This window comes from Vitis vinifera, chromosome 8, assembly GCF_030704535.1.
Source record: "Vitis vinifera cultivar Pinot Noir 40024 chromosome 8, ASM3070453v1".
Taxonomy (NCBI): domain Eukaryota; kingdom Viridiplantae; phylum Streptophyta; class Magnoliopsida; order Vitales; family Vitaceae; genus Vitis; species Vitis vinifera.
The window spans coordinates 13,405,577-13,421,974 of NC_081812.1; the positions used below are offsets into that span (position 1 = coordinate 13,405,577).

A 16,398-nucleotide genomic window follows, 5' to 3' on the forward strand; every position below is an offset into this window, starting at 1 on the left:
TAGATGGATGGACACGCGATTCTCAACACACAAGGGGTTCTTGATTCAGTGGTTGTACCTGCAAAAAGGCATCCGGACAGGGTGTCCGGATGCACCCTCCGATGATGTTGTTAGCCATAGTAAGAGAGTAAGATATATGAGGCAGTTGGCCTTTTACTAGGTATCAAGAGGTTACCAGGAGATCATCCATTTCTTCTTCGTGTGAAGTCATATATATACAGCTTCAGGGGTACTGTTCCTCTCATTAATGGTGAGGAGATATTTTCTATTGTGATGATGACAATAGGTGTTAGTAGGAGCATTATCATCCTACGAATGGCTGTCAGAGACCATGGTAGGTGATGCGGCTGTCAGAGATCGTGGGAAGTGATTATGTAGAATGATCGTGGGAAGTGACTTGCTGTCACTTCCTCTTGTCTTCTCATTCTGCAGGTAATGGGATGTGGGCCATGGCTGCTTGTTGTGATTGCGTGTAAGACTCGCTTTACTTTAATTGACCATCCAGACGATTTATATCCGGATGGATCATGCTGATTATCCGGATGTGTTGTGGAGACTATCCGGGTGTCTACGCTCTGCCAGCGTCGTTTGCTCTTCCTTGGATAGGAGAAGCTGAAACGTCGTTTGCCTTTCCTTGAGGGGTTCCGGATAGGATAGCCGCACCATGCATATCTTTAGGAGAATCCGGATGATGATGGTCCGACTGATAGCACGTGCCACGCGTCACCATGAGCTGCGTGCCACGTGTTTCCCAAGGGGAGGGGTCCCTACAGTAAAGCCGTCAATAAATTTTGTAAATTTATAAAAGTTGATAAAATATCATGATTTATTATTAACTTACAATTTTTAATATACAATTGTTAATAGTAGTGTTTGAAATGTGATTTTTCTCTAGGAAATATGGGATTGACTCCAACAATTTTTCTCCATTTTTTCAGAATTATCATTGAAATATTGATTTTTATGGAGATTTTACGATTTTACTGAGAAGCTCTTAGATATGGATTTGAACCAAGCCAAAAGGCTTAGGTTGAAGAGTTACCAATCGGGCAAATTCGCCATTGTTAAATATAATTAGTGCACAAATTATATTAAAAAATATTTTAATAAATAAATTAATTCTATTTATTGTATTTCAAATTTTACTTAATTGATTACTAAAAGTATAAAAATCATTATTTATATGATAATTAAATATTAAAAATATAAATAGTATAAAAAATCATATATAATTTTGAATGTTTTTATTTTAAAATATTAAAAATATAAATTTATTCAAAAAATTCTAAAATATAAACAAATAATAATGGACTTCTAATATTTTATAAATTAAATTTATTTTAATAAAATAAATTATTAATATAATTTTTAATAATTTTAATTATTTAAATAAATTAATGTCAATAACTAAACATTATCACCACAAGTAATAAAATTTTAGAAATTAAATCACAAGTAAAATATTTCATATAAATCTTAAAAAACATTTAAGTTTTTTAATTTAAAATGTAATAAAACTTGATCTAATAAAAGTAGTTTGTAATTTTTAAAATAAATGAATAAAAATATATCAAAAGAATTTGAGATCATTTCTCTAAAAATATTTGATAAAAACTATTTATAGCAATTACACTTAAAAAAAAAACTTTAACATATTATTCTTTCTCATTTTATCTTTTTTGAAGTTTTTCCATGAATTTTGAATAATTTTCTTTTCATATTCATATTTTATCGATATTTTTTATATATCCATAAAATCTAAGTATTGTTTATCAATATTTTAAACCATGTAATAGATGAAAAATGATTATGAATTTTAAACCAATTTTAAAAAAAAATAGCATTCATATAATCATATCTCTTCCTTTACCGGTTATTGACCAAAAAAGACAAGTATTGCTTATGTCAGTGGTTTTTTTGTTTTTTGTTTTTTCCTCCTCATTATGAATTGGTGGAGGTGTATTTTCTATTTAAAAAAGTAAAAAAATTTAAAATTAATAAATTAATTTTATATTTTACTTTAAATCCATTTTGTTTTTTTTAATCCTTCAACATTTTCTAAATAATTTTAATTATAATATTTTTCTTTTTCTTTTTTATATTTTCCATAATACAATTAAAAAAAAAAATCATTTTTCTCAATATTTATTTTTCCTTGAAACTTGATGGGAAGCGATCGTGACCTAAAACAACTTTGAAAGTCATGGTATCAATTCAGCTTTTGAAGAAGCATAGGCAACACTTGCAAGAAACTCTCCACGATTGACACCAGCAATCGAAGATATATTAATAATGGAATCTTCTACACAAGCATCACGCATGCAGTTAATATAATGTGCATCTTAAAAATTATTAACAAAATAGACAATTTATGCCACCAGACTGCAGATTTAAAAATAAAAAATCAAAAAATCAAAACAATAAAAGCAACCATAAAGAGAAGACAACAAAACAAATCTAAGAATTTGATCCTATGAATGAAAGGTAAATAAAGATTTGTATGTATTATAAAAAATATTAAAGCAATGATTTATTTATTTATTTTGTATAGAGAAACTTTCAAAGAATGGTTATCAAATTTCTATTATCATTTCCCAATTCAGCAAAACTGGTAAAGATTTGGAAACTGGACCAAAAAAAAACAAGTGCCGCAAATTCCAAATTGGAAAATATGAGCGAACAAACCAAAACCCACCTTTTTCTTGAAGTATAAAAAAAATGAAAATAAGAACAAACAGCAAAGCTAAAGAGTGAGTCTTGCAAAAACATATGCATCTTTTTATTGAAAAGTATGACCAGATAGCGTTATATGTATTTTATACCTTTGTTTATTGCTTCTACCGGATTAAACGGTTTTGATTTTCTCTTACACTTTGAATCATGAAGATTTGGACTTCGAAGCCTTTTCATGCATTTTACACGATGATTCAAAATGTTCTTTTATTTTACTTCAGTATTTGTACCTCTAACACCAGCGTTATTCATCAAAACGTGGCCAAAAGCTTCCCATGCCCTTCTGAACGGACGCGTTAATGGCGGGACCATCGGCGGTGAGGTCAAGTTCCACAGCCACGGCTCGGACGGTGGTGTTAGGGCTTGGAGGAGAGTTAGGACAGGTGAAGTGGTTGATTTCGTGGCAGAGAAAGTTGAGGCGATGGCTCCAGCGAGCAGCGGCGTCGATGTTGGAGCCGGCTTTGGCGAGGTCGAGACAGAAGTGGCGGCCGAGGCCAGAGGAAGCGCCGGTGACCATGACCACCTTGCCTTCTAGGCGGTGCCATGGCTGGAGGTGGTTGGAGACTTTGTTGGCCATTGGTTTGGTTTTAGAGAGGGAAATTATGTCATTTCCAGTTTTGAATGACGTACGGGTCTCTGGCATCTATTATGTTATTGTGAAAACTGAAAAGGATGGGTTTAAAATATAGATGTATCGCCCGAAAAGATTGGATACCCGAATAGGAAAAAGATAAAATGGGTTCGGGAAGAATGAGGTAGTACGGACCATTTTAGTTTTTAAAATCGGCAAAAATGCAACAGGAAAAAATCTCCCACATGATAGGAGGACTGAAGGAGTGGATACGATCGCCCTGCGTCGATGCATCTGAAATATCAGCGATAAATCACCGATTATTTGGAAAAATCGGTAATTGGTTTTTTTTTTATTGTATATATTATCGTTTTTTTCCGTATTTATCACATTCATTTTATTAAAAAAATTATAACTATAATTTAAATTTTTTTTATTAAGAAGATAAAATTATCGAGAAGTAATTACAATGGTAAAATAATTAACAAAAATAGGTTTTTTAATATTTATTAAAATATAAGTATTAAATAAAAACTAATTTTATAAGAAAAATTATAAATACAATGTTTTGTTGGATTATGAAGTCTTGAGATGGTGGGTTGAGTCGTCTAATCAACTTACGAGGGTCAACTCATGATAATCGAGTTGTCCAATCAGCTCATGGGGATCGAATTGAACAGTCAGCTCACGAGGATCAAGTATGTTGCCCAATCAACTCATGGGTCGAGCTCCTTGTTGAACTTATGGAGATCGAGATGCCCAGTAAGCTCACTAGGGTTGAAAGGTAGGTGCAACGTCCTCTAGAATTTATTTATTTTTTTATGTAATAATTAATGAATTTATCTCTATTATATGTTTAGTCATTTTATGTTTAAGGTTTTGTTTTTTAGAGTGAAGTTGAAATTGAAATATGTTTTTTCGAGAGTTTCACCATTATTGATATTCTTAAAATTTATGCAAATAAATGAATATAAATAAATTAATGGAAAATTATTTAAATTTTATGAGTGATTTAATTTTTTATTTAAAATATAATAAACATATTTTACTAAAATTAATAATTTTATTGATATTCTTAAAATTTTGCAAATAAATGAATATAAATAAATTAATGGAAAATTATTTAAAATTTATGAGTGATTTAATTTTTTATTTAAAATATAATAAACATATTTTACTAAAATTAATAATTTTATTGATATTCTTAAAATTTTGAAAATAAAGGAATATAAATAAATTAATGGAATATTATTTAAATTTTATGAATAATTTAATTTTTTATTTAAAATATAATAATAATATTTTTCTAAAATTAATATTTTAATAGGTAGTTTAATTTTTTTCTTCAAATAAATGAAAATAAATAAATTAATATTTTTTTAAAAATTATTAGATAAATAAGATATAGTAATACAAATTTGAACAATTTCAAGTGAATTTTTTTAATATAGAATTTCTTTTTTGGTAAAATTTCAATTATTTTTTCAATGCAATATTTAATTTTAAATATTGAAATATAAAATATTTGCCATGAAATAAAATTTCTATCCACATTAGTGTTCATTTATGTGTGATGGATGCTATTGATTTTCCTATACATATCTTATTATTATTTTTTAAAATATTAGTTTAAAAGAATTTTACCTATACATTATAAACTTTTAAAATTCATATTTTTTATTAACACATTATTTCATAACATAATAAAAGTTACAAATTGATCATACATATATTATTTTTTCCAATAAAACAATTCCAATATATGTATTATTACTTATTTAATTATTTTTAATGTTTTTTTTTTTATGAATTTTGATTAATTTTTAGCTTTTATCTCCAAAGAAATATTCCTAAAATTTAACCACCAAGATTTTGATAATTTATGATATTATTATTATTATTATTACTATTATTATTATTATTTGAATATATTTTAAATTTGTGTTTAGACTTATGTTCTAAAAAACATCATGAAACAATTTATGAAATTAAAAGCTATTTTTAAAAAACTTTCTCAAGTTGATCCAAACTTTTCGATTTCTCTCATGATTCGTAGCCCATGGTTTCAAAAGACATTTTTCTACCCATCACTCAATATGATTATTATTTTTTAATTACATGGGTATTCAAAATAATATGATCATACTATATAAAATGGTACTTTTTCTCTACATACCAAAAGTGAATCACTAATCAATATATAATTTTATTTCATGACTTCATATCCAAATATTAGTCTTTTGTACCATACACAGGTATCATTCATCCTTTGTATTTTATTCAATCCTTTGTGTTTGAACCTATTTGTTTATGTTAGTTATTTGAATGGTATAAATTTGGCAGGACATTTTCAACCATTCAACCACCCACATTAAATTTCAAAGGACATGTTCAACCACTCAAGTTTAAGACAGTAGATCCAATATATATTTAAAGTTTGTTTGATAGTGATTTTAATAAATGTTTCTAATTTTTTTAATATTTAAAAACTTTTTTTTTTCAAGTATTAAAAATATTAAAAACATTTTCTAAAATCACCATTAAAAGTACTTTTAATACCCTAATTTTTCTTATACATTTTCAGAGAAAGACCTTATATCAATTTTTATTTTTTCCTTGCAAAGTTAGATCTAAATGCAATTAAAGTTATCTTTATGACCAATTTATTTTTAAGGATTTCTTCAAAGCCTTCAAAGATTAAAAAATTTGAAGTCCAAGTTTTAGGTATCTTTGATCCGAGATTAAATATTTGCACACTCAATGAACATTGTTCAAGCCAAAGTACAAGCACAAGTTTAAACCAAGACAAAGTCCAAGCTAAGCCAAGGTCCGAGCTTAAGGCAATATAAGGTCCATATCGAGATTAAGCCAAGGTCAAGTTCAAGCCTAGTCCCAAGATACATTAAGTCACACTAAGACTCGTCTTAGAAGAGTCAAAAGATCAAATAAAGATTGTATCTTATTTTTTAAATTAATTTGATCACATAGTTTTCTTTTTTTCTTTACGTAGCACACTTCACAAAACAATCTATGTTTGTTTCTCATCTCTTTTTTACAAGTTAAATCTTTACATGAAGTCCAAGAAAAGTTCTAATCTCGTAATTCAAAGTAAGACAAAAGTAACTTTCAAAAAACAAACTCAGATTTCTTATAAGAAACCATCTTTAGATCGTTTAATTCTTAGGAAACTTGATTTGAGTTTTTGTATAAGCTTTGACATGTCATGAACTTAGACCTACACTTCGGTTTGGCTTGGGTCAAGGCTAAGACCTTATATTAGCTTGAGTTTGCATTTGAACCTATGTTTATACCTTGTGCGACTCACAAGGTTGTGTTTGAATCTTATCTTGTGCTTGAAAATAAGTGTCCAAATGCTTAATCTCATATCAAAATACCTAAAATTAGAATCTTTGATCTTAGTATTTGAATATTTGAACTTTAAAAAATATAAACACATTTAAAAAAAGACAAATAAATGCTAAAAGAGTTTTAAACCAAAAAAAAATGCCTAATCTTAAAATATTTGTTCTAAAAAAATCCTTGAAAAAAGTTTTTTATTCAAATTTAGATAACAACGCTTTCCGCATGTGGCATTTTTTTCCACCCTCATATGATTTTTGTTAGCAATCTTTAAAGTCAGTCAGCGGCAATGAATTTATGTGGAGCCACGCAACCACCTACCCACACCCAATCACCGTCATGTCTTACCAAAAAGTCAGATCCCCTCAATTCTACTCGATACAAAGCCCATCAAGTCACTGTGGGTGTCTCAGGCAAGGAGGCACCATTGGTACCTTCGGAGGCTGATAAGACATCTCTTTTTGGCTGGAGTCCGTGGGGTGGGGTGAAGGTACTGGACTCTTTGTAAGCACTGTCCCGCTACTTCCCGGCTGGGGCCAATTGACCGATGAACAATAACCAAAGATCCTCCATATGCCTCAAAAATCTCTCCTGTGACCCAATGCCATTGGCCCGTAGTAGTAATTATTACTCAATTCAACTCGAGGTCAGGGAGATCCAGGCGGAAACCATGCTGTTTTCGATGTGGGAAAGATAAGAGTGGTTAGGCAGAAAGCGACCGTATGAAAGGGATGAATGGGGCGGGGGGCCTATTAAAGGGTGCCAGCCACACCCAATAAATGTATTGGACTGACTTCTTCTATGTGTACCAATTTCAAGGAGTAGATAAGCGCTTCCCATGGAGGGCTCACTCCCTCTTTAATTGCAGAGATATTAACGTTGGGTTAAAGATCTTTTCTGACCTAAAAAAGGTCAAAAAGCAGGTGGCGTATCAACTACAAAAAGCTTCACTTGTTCATCAAGGGTGTTCAGAAAAGCCAAAAGAGGCATACAAAAATTCTTAACCCTAATCCGACATACATTTCGAATATATTCCGCATTTTTCATCAGCCTTCATCCTGTGTGTCATTGACAACTTGCCTTCCGCTTCCAGCTCTCTCTCTATAGCCCTTTTAAGTTCTGAAATCCTACATTGCTCTGTTTGAGAAGCCCTAAAAAACAAAAGCCCTGATACCATGGCAGTTTAAGTGCTTCATCTTCATAGCCCCAGTAAGATATAGTACACAAGTGTGATGGGTAGAGCTATTAGCATTCCGAATATTACTCTGCAGGAAATAAATAGAAACAAATAATCAATAAAAATAACAAAATAAAAATCTAAAAGTTGAGGGTATGCATGCTAATCAATCTAAAAAAAAAAATAGTTTTCTGCCCTGAAAAAAGAAAAAAACACACTGAAACATGTTTGACATCCAAAAATTTAAAAACACTTTTTCATTTTAAAAAATAGAGATAATTATTTTGAAGAACAATATCATGTTTTATAGAATAAAAACTGAAAAACACATTTGACCATCAAAAAATTATTTTATATTCTCGAAAATAGAAAACAAAGTATTTTCAAAAAATATTTTTTAATTGTTTTAAAAAACAATTATATAAACATGTATAAAAATAAAACTCTAAACATAAAAATTATTTTTAAAACTGTTTTAAAAAATAATTATCAAATAAGGACACTTCGTTTTGTCAACATTGTTCTAGAAAAATAATAGGGTAAATATGAAGAATAATTAAAACCAAGGTAGTATGTAGAAGATTTATTTTTAAAAATATTTAAAACATGTTGAAAATATTCCACATTCCAAACCATACTTTTATTCTAAAAAAAAATTCATAAAACTAATTTTGAAAATTGTCATTAAAAATTATTTTTGTGAACAAATTTCAAAATTACTACGAAACAAATCCTTAAGAATCATGTTTTGTAAGTGGAAGTGCACACATGCATGAATTGAAACATAAATTCACATGCATATAAACAGTACACTACTATTCATATAAGAGATCAAAGAAGGGAATCTGGTTCAAACCCTGTGCTCAGAATGTCAGGATGAACATTGTATTCCTTGGCAAACACAAAGGGGACAATTCCCTGAGGAAGAGCCGCCTGGAAATTCAGAGAATATCAAGTAAATATATTTTGAAGAAAAAAGAAAAGCAACACGAAAAGTAAAGTGATTAGAATGTTTGTTTTCAGGAATTTCACTCTCATTTTACCTGTACAATGGCAATATGTAAGAGAACCCCTCTTAAACCAACTGCAATGGAAGCAGCAGCCATGACCGCAGGACCTGTGAGGAATCTAACAGCCATGGCAAATGTGGCAATGGAGTTCCCACAAGCAATAATTCTTGGCTGCAGTGCCATGAACAAACCTGGAAGTGCATATAAGATTGTTGCTAGTGAGGAAGACAAAAGTAAAAGGCCAAGGAACACCATTAAATGGATTATGAAAATGGGCATACCAAGACTGAACATGGCCATTCCAAGACCTGCATCAGATAAAATGGATATAGACTTGGCTATAATAGCAGGCATTTCAATCCCCCACCTGCAGAATTACAATATTTGTTAATGAAATAGCCAAAGAAACACAAAAGAATGGTGGAAAATGAGTGGGAGAAATGACTTTTGCATACTTGAAAGAGACCAAGGACCAGGTGAGGCCAATGAGGCTAGAATAAGTGTTGGGATTCCTAATGAGTTTTCTCCACACCATTATCAGGATGAGTCTGGTCATGACGCTAGCAGGCGGCATGGATGTTGGCTTTGACTGGGCAGCAGCCTTGGGGTTGAGCTCTGCGGTGGAGCTGGACCCCAGCTTAGACATCATGGCCCCTTCTCGGTCACCACCATTCGCGACCGGTCTGTTTCCAAAACTGAACTCATCTTGTCTGGACTCATCATAATCTATAAATACCAGCATGCAAAAAAAAAAAAAAAATATTGATGATCAAACCATACAGAAGAGAAAAAAATGAAACCACCTCAATAATGATGCCAAATGAGACCAAACTTGGGGAGGAATGTTTTGTGAAAAAGCTAGAAGAATAGGCCCCCTACCATTATGTCATACTAGAGTGAAAGGCAGAGAAGAAAAGCATAACAAACATAACAAACAAAATCCAATAACCCCACTGGCACGCACAAAACAAAATTCAACAAGACAAAACACAGTTACATCCAAAACAAAAAGCATAAAATTCCAAGAATTGGCGTGGAATCATGCACAAAAGTTAAATATATAATCGCAAGCACCATATGCTAGAAAACGACCAAAACCCATGAATACCTTTAGTTTGAGGTAGTACCCCACCAGCAACCTCATTCCCATAATCTCCACCCCTGAAAACATGAATGCCTCCTTCCGACACTGGCGATGCGCTGGAGCTCCATACAAACATGTGAAGATCCTTCCCCCCATCTGCCCCGTTCGCCTTCTTCTTTGCTCCAGGTCCCCCCACCGGAGAGAAGATTCCGGCACTCGGCGGTGCAGGGTAACCACCACCCTGTGAATATACCCCGTTTGCTCTGGGAGGATTTGGGAATCCGCCAATTCCGTTTTCCTCATCAAAAGTCAAGTTCCCGAAATTTGATTGCCTCGGGCTCACATTGCTCATATTTTTCCCATTCACCATTGAATAGAAATCAGTGTGATTGAAACTGGAACCCCTGGGAGTTGGATTCCTTGATGATTGCAGAGAGTAAATCTCTGCATTCGTTAAATTGGAAGGCCGGGGAGTCAAGGACACGCCCGAATTAGGGCCGTGTGATCGCCTGGAAAATATTTCAGAGCGAGAACTAGTGGACTTTCTCACTGTAACATGAAGTTTTCCATCTTCACCAACTTCAGCCTCCGTCTGCAGAGGCTCTTTCCCATCCAGAGAGATGACGTCAGAATCAACTCTGAATGAAATAATAGAACCAGCAGTATCTGGAAACTGCTCTACAATCAAGAGCCTGGCTCCTCTGTACTCAAACAAGAACAGCATCAAAGTATACCATATTATGCATTGAAGAACAACTATTTGCACCATTAAGGTTCCCGAATATTCTCCATACATACCCTTCAACAAAGGAATGCCCATGACCAGAGTGTTGGGCAGAGTTGAGAGCGAGAACAGAGTGATGGACCATTCAAGACACCCTCTTGAGCTGACTCTGGACCAAATAGCTAAAACCACCAACACTATGATTTTCTGAAGAGTGTCTGCAGCTATGAATCTGTAGTTCATGGCATATGGGTCGTTGGTGGAGATGAAGTGAAACGAAAGCAGGGGGACAGCAAACAGTGCTACGAATCTGTTGATACCGGAGCATTGATCAGGGCTGAAGATCTTCCACCATTTTACAGACCCATAAGCCAATATCATGGCCACATAGAGAGGAACAACGGATGTGAGGACGTGGTAGAGGTCTGTAATAGCAATCATGCTTTCTTTCCTGCTCTTTTCCCTCCTTCAGAGAAATCCTCTAGTTTAGGAATGGATTTCAAGAAATGCCCAGGTGAGAAAATGGAGTGAATGAGAAGAACAATATGGATATGCGAGAAAATTGAAGCAAAACTCAATTCTAGTAATTTACCCGGAGTTCCTGGGAGACCGGCGAAAACCTTACCACAAAATCAGTTCGATGGTAAAAGACTAGTATGAGATAAGTTAGTATAGAAAGAGAAAAAGCACACAAATCAACCAATATCATAGAATATTAGGCAGATCTCACAGTGAGCTTCAGAGAAAGAGAGAAGATGGAAAGAAGATGTGGGAGGAAAATGAAGTGAAGTTATATTTAAGACAATTTAATGGCAGACAAGGAAGCAAAAGCACAAGACTTTAGAGCAACTTTTTTTTATATAGACTTTTAGGATGGGAAAGAGAAACCTCTTAACACTTTCACAGAGACAGAGAAAGAGAAAAAAATAAAAAAGCTACTCCTGGCCACCTGATGGAATGAGATGGCGAAGACCAAACAGCTTCCATGAGAAAATTCTCTCTTGAAAGAAGAAAAAAAAGTTCATCAAAAGAAACGACCGTAGAAAGGGAGTGCCATACGAGATTCTTTCTACCTTCTGCTAACTTATACCGTCTTTATGCCACTTGTTATTAATATTTCTCCTTTTTATCTATGTCGGGACTTTAGTATATTTTTTTCAGCCAGTGTGGGCTCTGGATCCCTTATTGGTTTCTCAATTCCCTTTTTTTTTCCCTCTCTTCTTTACAAAAAGTAAAAATAAAATATAAAATTTAAGAAATAAAAATATTTTTGCCACTTATAAGTTATTTAATTCTGTGTCTACACCAAGTAGTAGGATTATTGTTAAGGGGCGGGGGGTTCAATGTTATGTTGCACAAGACTTATAGTGTGCTTTTATATTGCTTTGTCTTACAAAAAAAAATTACATATTGCGTAAATTTCTATGGATGTTTAAAAAAAAAGAAAAGAAAAGTATACTAATCGTGTTAAATAATATTGATGACATGTCATACTAAGAAGCCAATAATGTAATTGTCATTGAATTCCACCAAAATTATCTTTTATAATATTTCTATTATAGTATTATTCTCATGCTACTCTACAACATTAGAGATGACCAATTGGGACTACTTAGTTCACAATAAAACCTAGTCAAAAGACGATTGATAGAGTTATACGTGATTCAAGTAAGATCAGTCCGTATAAATGGTATATTTATTATAGTGTTACTATCATGCTACTCTACAACATTAGAGATGACTAATTGGGGCTGCTTAGTTTACAATAAAACCTAGCCAAAAGACAATTGATGGTGTTACACATGATTCAAACAATATCGGTCCTTATCAAAATAATCTCATTCAAGAGCTAGGTTTAACTTAAGAGTATATATCTAACTGCTCATCGACATAGCCCCTTAATAGACAACTTCAACAAGAGATAAATGGGTACGATCGAAAAGCTATTTATCTTTCGTTAATGTGTGAGCAACCATTGCCACTCACTTTTATCAAACTATTCAAATCAATAAGGAACAAATCACATAAAATATTTACTCAATCATGTCCGTAGAAACTAATGAATGACAAAATAGACAATTTTCATGATAGTCTTTATTGGTGCTCGTACTTCGAGAGCCAAGTCTATTGTTGATCCGATCCAATAATGTTAACTTGTGACTGGAAGATTTACCTACCATTCTCATATGCGTGTCCTTATTATACCCCTTTGACAATCAAGTTAGGATTGAACAAAATGAAGTTTGGCAAGAATGGATTGACCTTAGGCTTGGGAATGGTAGAGAGAATAGAAGGTTGAGAGGAGATCAAGTGTGTGGGAGCATGTTCTTATACCTCAACAATCAAAGCTTGCTCATATAGCATTGGCTTACTATGTTATGATTGGCTTGTGGGATAGTCAGCCCTCTTCTCAAGAAAAGGTGACGTGCTAGGCATGTGTAGGGTGTTATGTCAAGTTTGTTATTGGTTGGTTAGGTCCATACCAGACGAAGCTCAGTGGATTATTGAAAGAATGTTTGTAGCTAGTGAGATGTGTTTCTAATACAAGGTTGACGTTTCATATGAATCACATGCGTTAGTTGCTAGCAATGGCTCTCATTAGACAAGTATGCCAGGGGAGTGATTGAACATGTCGATATGTGGTTCACGCTTGGTTGTGTGGAACATGTTGATTTGGGGCACTTTCCTCCAAGTGTTCAACCAACGATTATTAGGTTGATGTGTGAAATCCAACAAGGGCACGGTGGTATTCTACAACGATCTTAAGACAGGTTTGACACTTGTTTGTCAAGTTAATATGTAAAATCTAATAAAGGCGTTGATGGTTCTTCTGTGGGTTAGGCATTTAATTTCCAAATGACTACACCTAGTTTAGAATCAACTTGTGTTTGAGGTTAAGTTGTCAATGAGTAATTAGTATTGAGATACTATCAATTAGAGGTACCTAAGCTCACCTAGTTCCTCAAGTCCTCACCCATCCAATCATAGTTTAATACTAAAAGTTATATGGCATCATTATTTTTACAGAAATAAAAAACAAATAGGGGAACAAAATTCAAAAATTGGAAAGAAAAACCAAATAAAAGTAAACATAGTAAAATAATCCAAGTTTTCACAATTTTAATCCATGTAACTCCGTTAACCCTCACTAGAACAATAACTTAAAAGAAAAAAAACAAGTGAGATTTGATCATTTTGTTTGAATCACAATCTCCATAATTCACTTTGAATTATGAAAACTAATAATATAATCTTTACTTTTCATTTCATTTAACAAAATTAACATTTTAGTTCATTGTGATTTAATTATAGATGTTTTCCAAACCGCCTTTGATAGATACTTCTAATATTATATTTATTTTTTTTGTGGAAAATGACTTAAGATGACACTTACTTGTTGGTGTTGCTCCCAACTAGAGTCAGGTTCGTCTAGCTTCACTGGAGTCAGACGGATTTCTTCCCTGCACAAAAGGATGTTTGGATGAGTGGTTCGGACACGACCCTCCGAAGCTTAAGTTAGACAAGGATAACTCTAACTATTTGTGGGAGAGAATGAGCGTATGTGAATGTGTATCTTGTTCGTACTTTTTAAGGGGTTTATATAGAGTTGATAGCATCGTCCTTATCTTGTAATGATGATTATGTGGATTGTCAACACCGTTATTAGAGCATGGACTGGGCAATCATAACAAGTAAGGGCGACTGACTAGTAACATTTGTTGACTGTCGTGCCAAAATCTTGGACTGTGTAGCTTAGAAGTCAAGCGGCTAGTCTAGCGCTCAAACGTCAGGCAGCTAGTTCGACGCTTAGATATCAGTCGTCTAGGTTGACGCTCAGGCATAAGACGTGATTAACCATGCATACCAAAAAATCCTGAGGACTTGACTGGATGGATTTGCCAGTTTGAAATATCTAGTCGGCTCGGTCTGTCCATTCCGTCTAACATTTGTAGGGCCATCTGAAATGTTAGCCGGCTTAGTCTGTTCATCTGTCTAGCATTGTGGAAGAAAGAGAACTTCTCACTTCTAGTGCCAGACGGAGCTTATCTTGATCCAAACAGAATGATCCAAGACGGGTTATATGTATGTCCCTAGTCGACCAAAGGGTTTTGAGTCTGAGAAGGACACGTGGAGGGAAGTCCCCCACATTGCTAACTTTAATTCTATCATTTTTCAAAAATTAGCTAAAGTCACTCTTATTGAAGATGGGTCCAATTTTATTTGTTTATTTTTGAAATTTTGATTAAAGAGGCTTACAACCATTTTTATTAAGCATGATTTTCTCTTATGAAGAAAATGTTGGAAGAGTTTTTAACTTGATGTAAAGCACCAAATTACCACTATTGTTTAAATTGAATATAAAGCAAAGATTCCCCCCACCCCCACGATAACTAAGCTTCCACAAAACTCAAATCATATAATTATCACCATTGAAAGTTTAGTCCATGTTAATTGACTATCGCTAATAAAAAATTTATATCATTATTAGTTATGACAACTTGTATAATAAACATGAAACATTTACTATCAACTTACATAGGATATTCGATTGATCATATTTGTATCCACAAATAAAAAAGAATCATTTTATCGTACAGATGGTTGAAAAAATAAATACAGAACCTTTAATGTCTTTATTCTCTCATCCATGATATTTATATTCTAAATTACATATATCTTTCACAAATTCGGCATTATCTTATAATTTATTTGTCATAACCCAAAGATATCATAATACTTTTCTTGTAGTACAAGAAAATTAATATTATAATCACATAATAATATAAAAAAATTAAATAATAATTTAAAATGTAAAACAAATTCTAAAACCCATATATTTATAATAAATAATTTATTATATAGAGAATCACCTTTATAATAAATATTTATTTGATTCTTTTCAACAATTTTTTAATAAAGTCAAGGAAAGTCTTAAACCCATCTTTTAGATTTATTATGTACCAAATTGTACAATAAATCAAGTTGGGATGCAAAGATCATTTTAAGTAAAGAAAGTTTCTTTATTATAAAAAAAGGAAAAAGGAGGAAAATGATATGCCTAGATGGGTGTTTGTTTGATGGAATCATGTACATGAATAAGATGGAGACATGATGGAGAATAGGGAATTTGGAAAAGAGCCAAATGGAATAGGACAATTCCATCTGCCACTCTGGTTACGCATGAAAAGGAAAATTGAGGATTACAAATTAGAGGGAAAAGCAAAACAAAAAATTCCTCAAATGCTCGAATTATTGCAGCATCCATGGGAGTCTCAATCCCACATTATTTTTCGTGCCTCTCCATTTTTACCACGTGTCACCTGCGGGTGTAATCATTGTCTTGGGTTGGTGCTTCTGTTTCCAAAGCCATGCTCTTTTCTTTCTTTTTTTTTCACCCAAATAATTTTGTAACCTAAAAAAGTCTTACACTCTTACTTAGCCACCTAAATTTTACAAATTGTGGCTAATTGTTAGCCACACACGAACGAATGAGTTATTGGATATGATGTTGTTAATAAAAATTAACTGAAGTCAAATTCCCTTGAACTCATTTGATGGCAAAATTAGACATGTCTCCTTTCAAACCCTTCTTAATAAATTGGACTTTACCCGTTCGAAGGGACTTTTGCTTCCACAATGCAATTAATACATTGCTATTGTATGAAGCTTACCCAACAAGTAGTCTAATGAATGAATTCAAATATAGGTAGGAGATTTTATGGGTGTGATAGGAAATGA

General features: G+C 32.9%; 1 protein-coding gene and 1 pseudogene across 2 annotated transcripts; both read right to left on the reverse strand.

Annotated features, from left to right (window-relative positions):
* Nucleotides 1–2,776: 2,776 nt before the first annotated feature.
* Nucleotides 2,777–3,310, reverse strand: LOC104880087 (uncharacterized; annotated as a pseudogene).
* Nucleotides 3,311–7,537: 4,227 nt separating this feature from the next.
* LOC100258578 (probable auxin efflux carrier component 1b) lies at nt 7,538–11,608 on the reverse strand. Of its 2 annotated transcripts, XM_010655318.3 has the most exons (7): nt 11,252–11,608; nt 9,960–11,140; nt 9,307–9,577; nt 9,133–9,218; nt 8,885–9,042; nt 8,698–8,774; nt 7,538–7,929 (listed from the first exon to the last, which is right to left on the reverse strand). In XM_010655318.3, exons 2-7 carry the CDS (start codon nt 11,098–11,100, stop codon nt 7,863–7,865), a joined length of 1,800 nt encoding a protein of 599 aa, XP_010653620.1. In that variant the 5' UTR covers nt 11,101–11,140; nt 11,252–11,608; the 3' UTR covers nt 7,538–7,862. The 2 variants fall into 2 exon arrangements, with proteins under 2 accessions (XP_010653620.1, XP_002282693.1); XM_002282657.4 differs by having other exon boundaries at nt 9,960–11,608.
* Nucleotides 11,609–16,398: the final 4,790 nt, after the last annotated feature.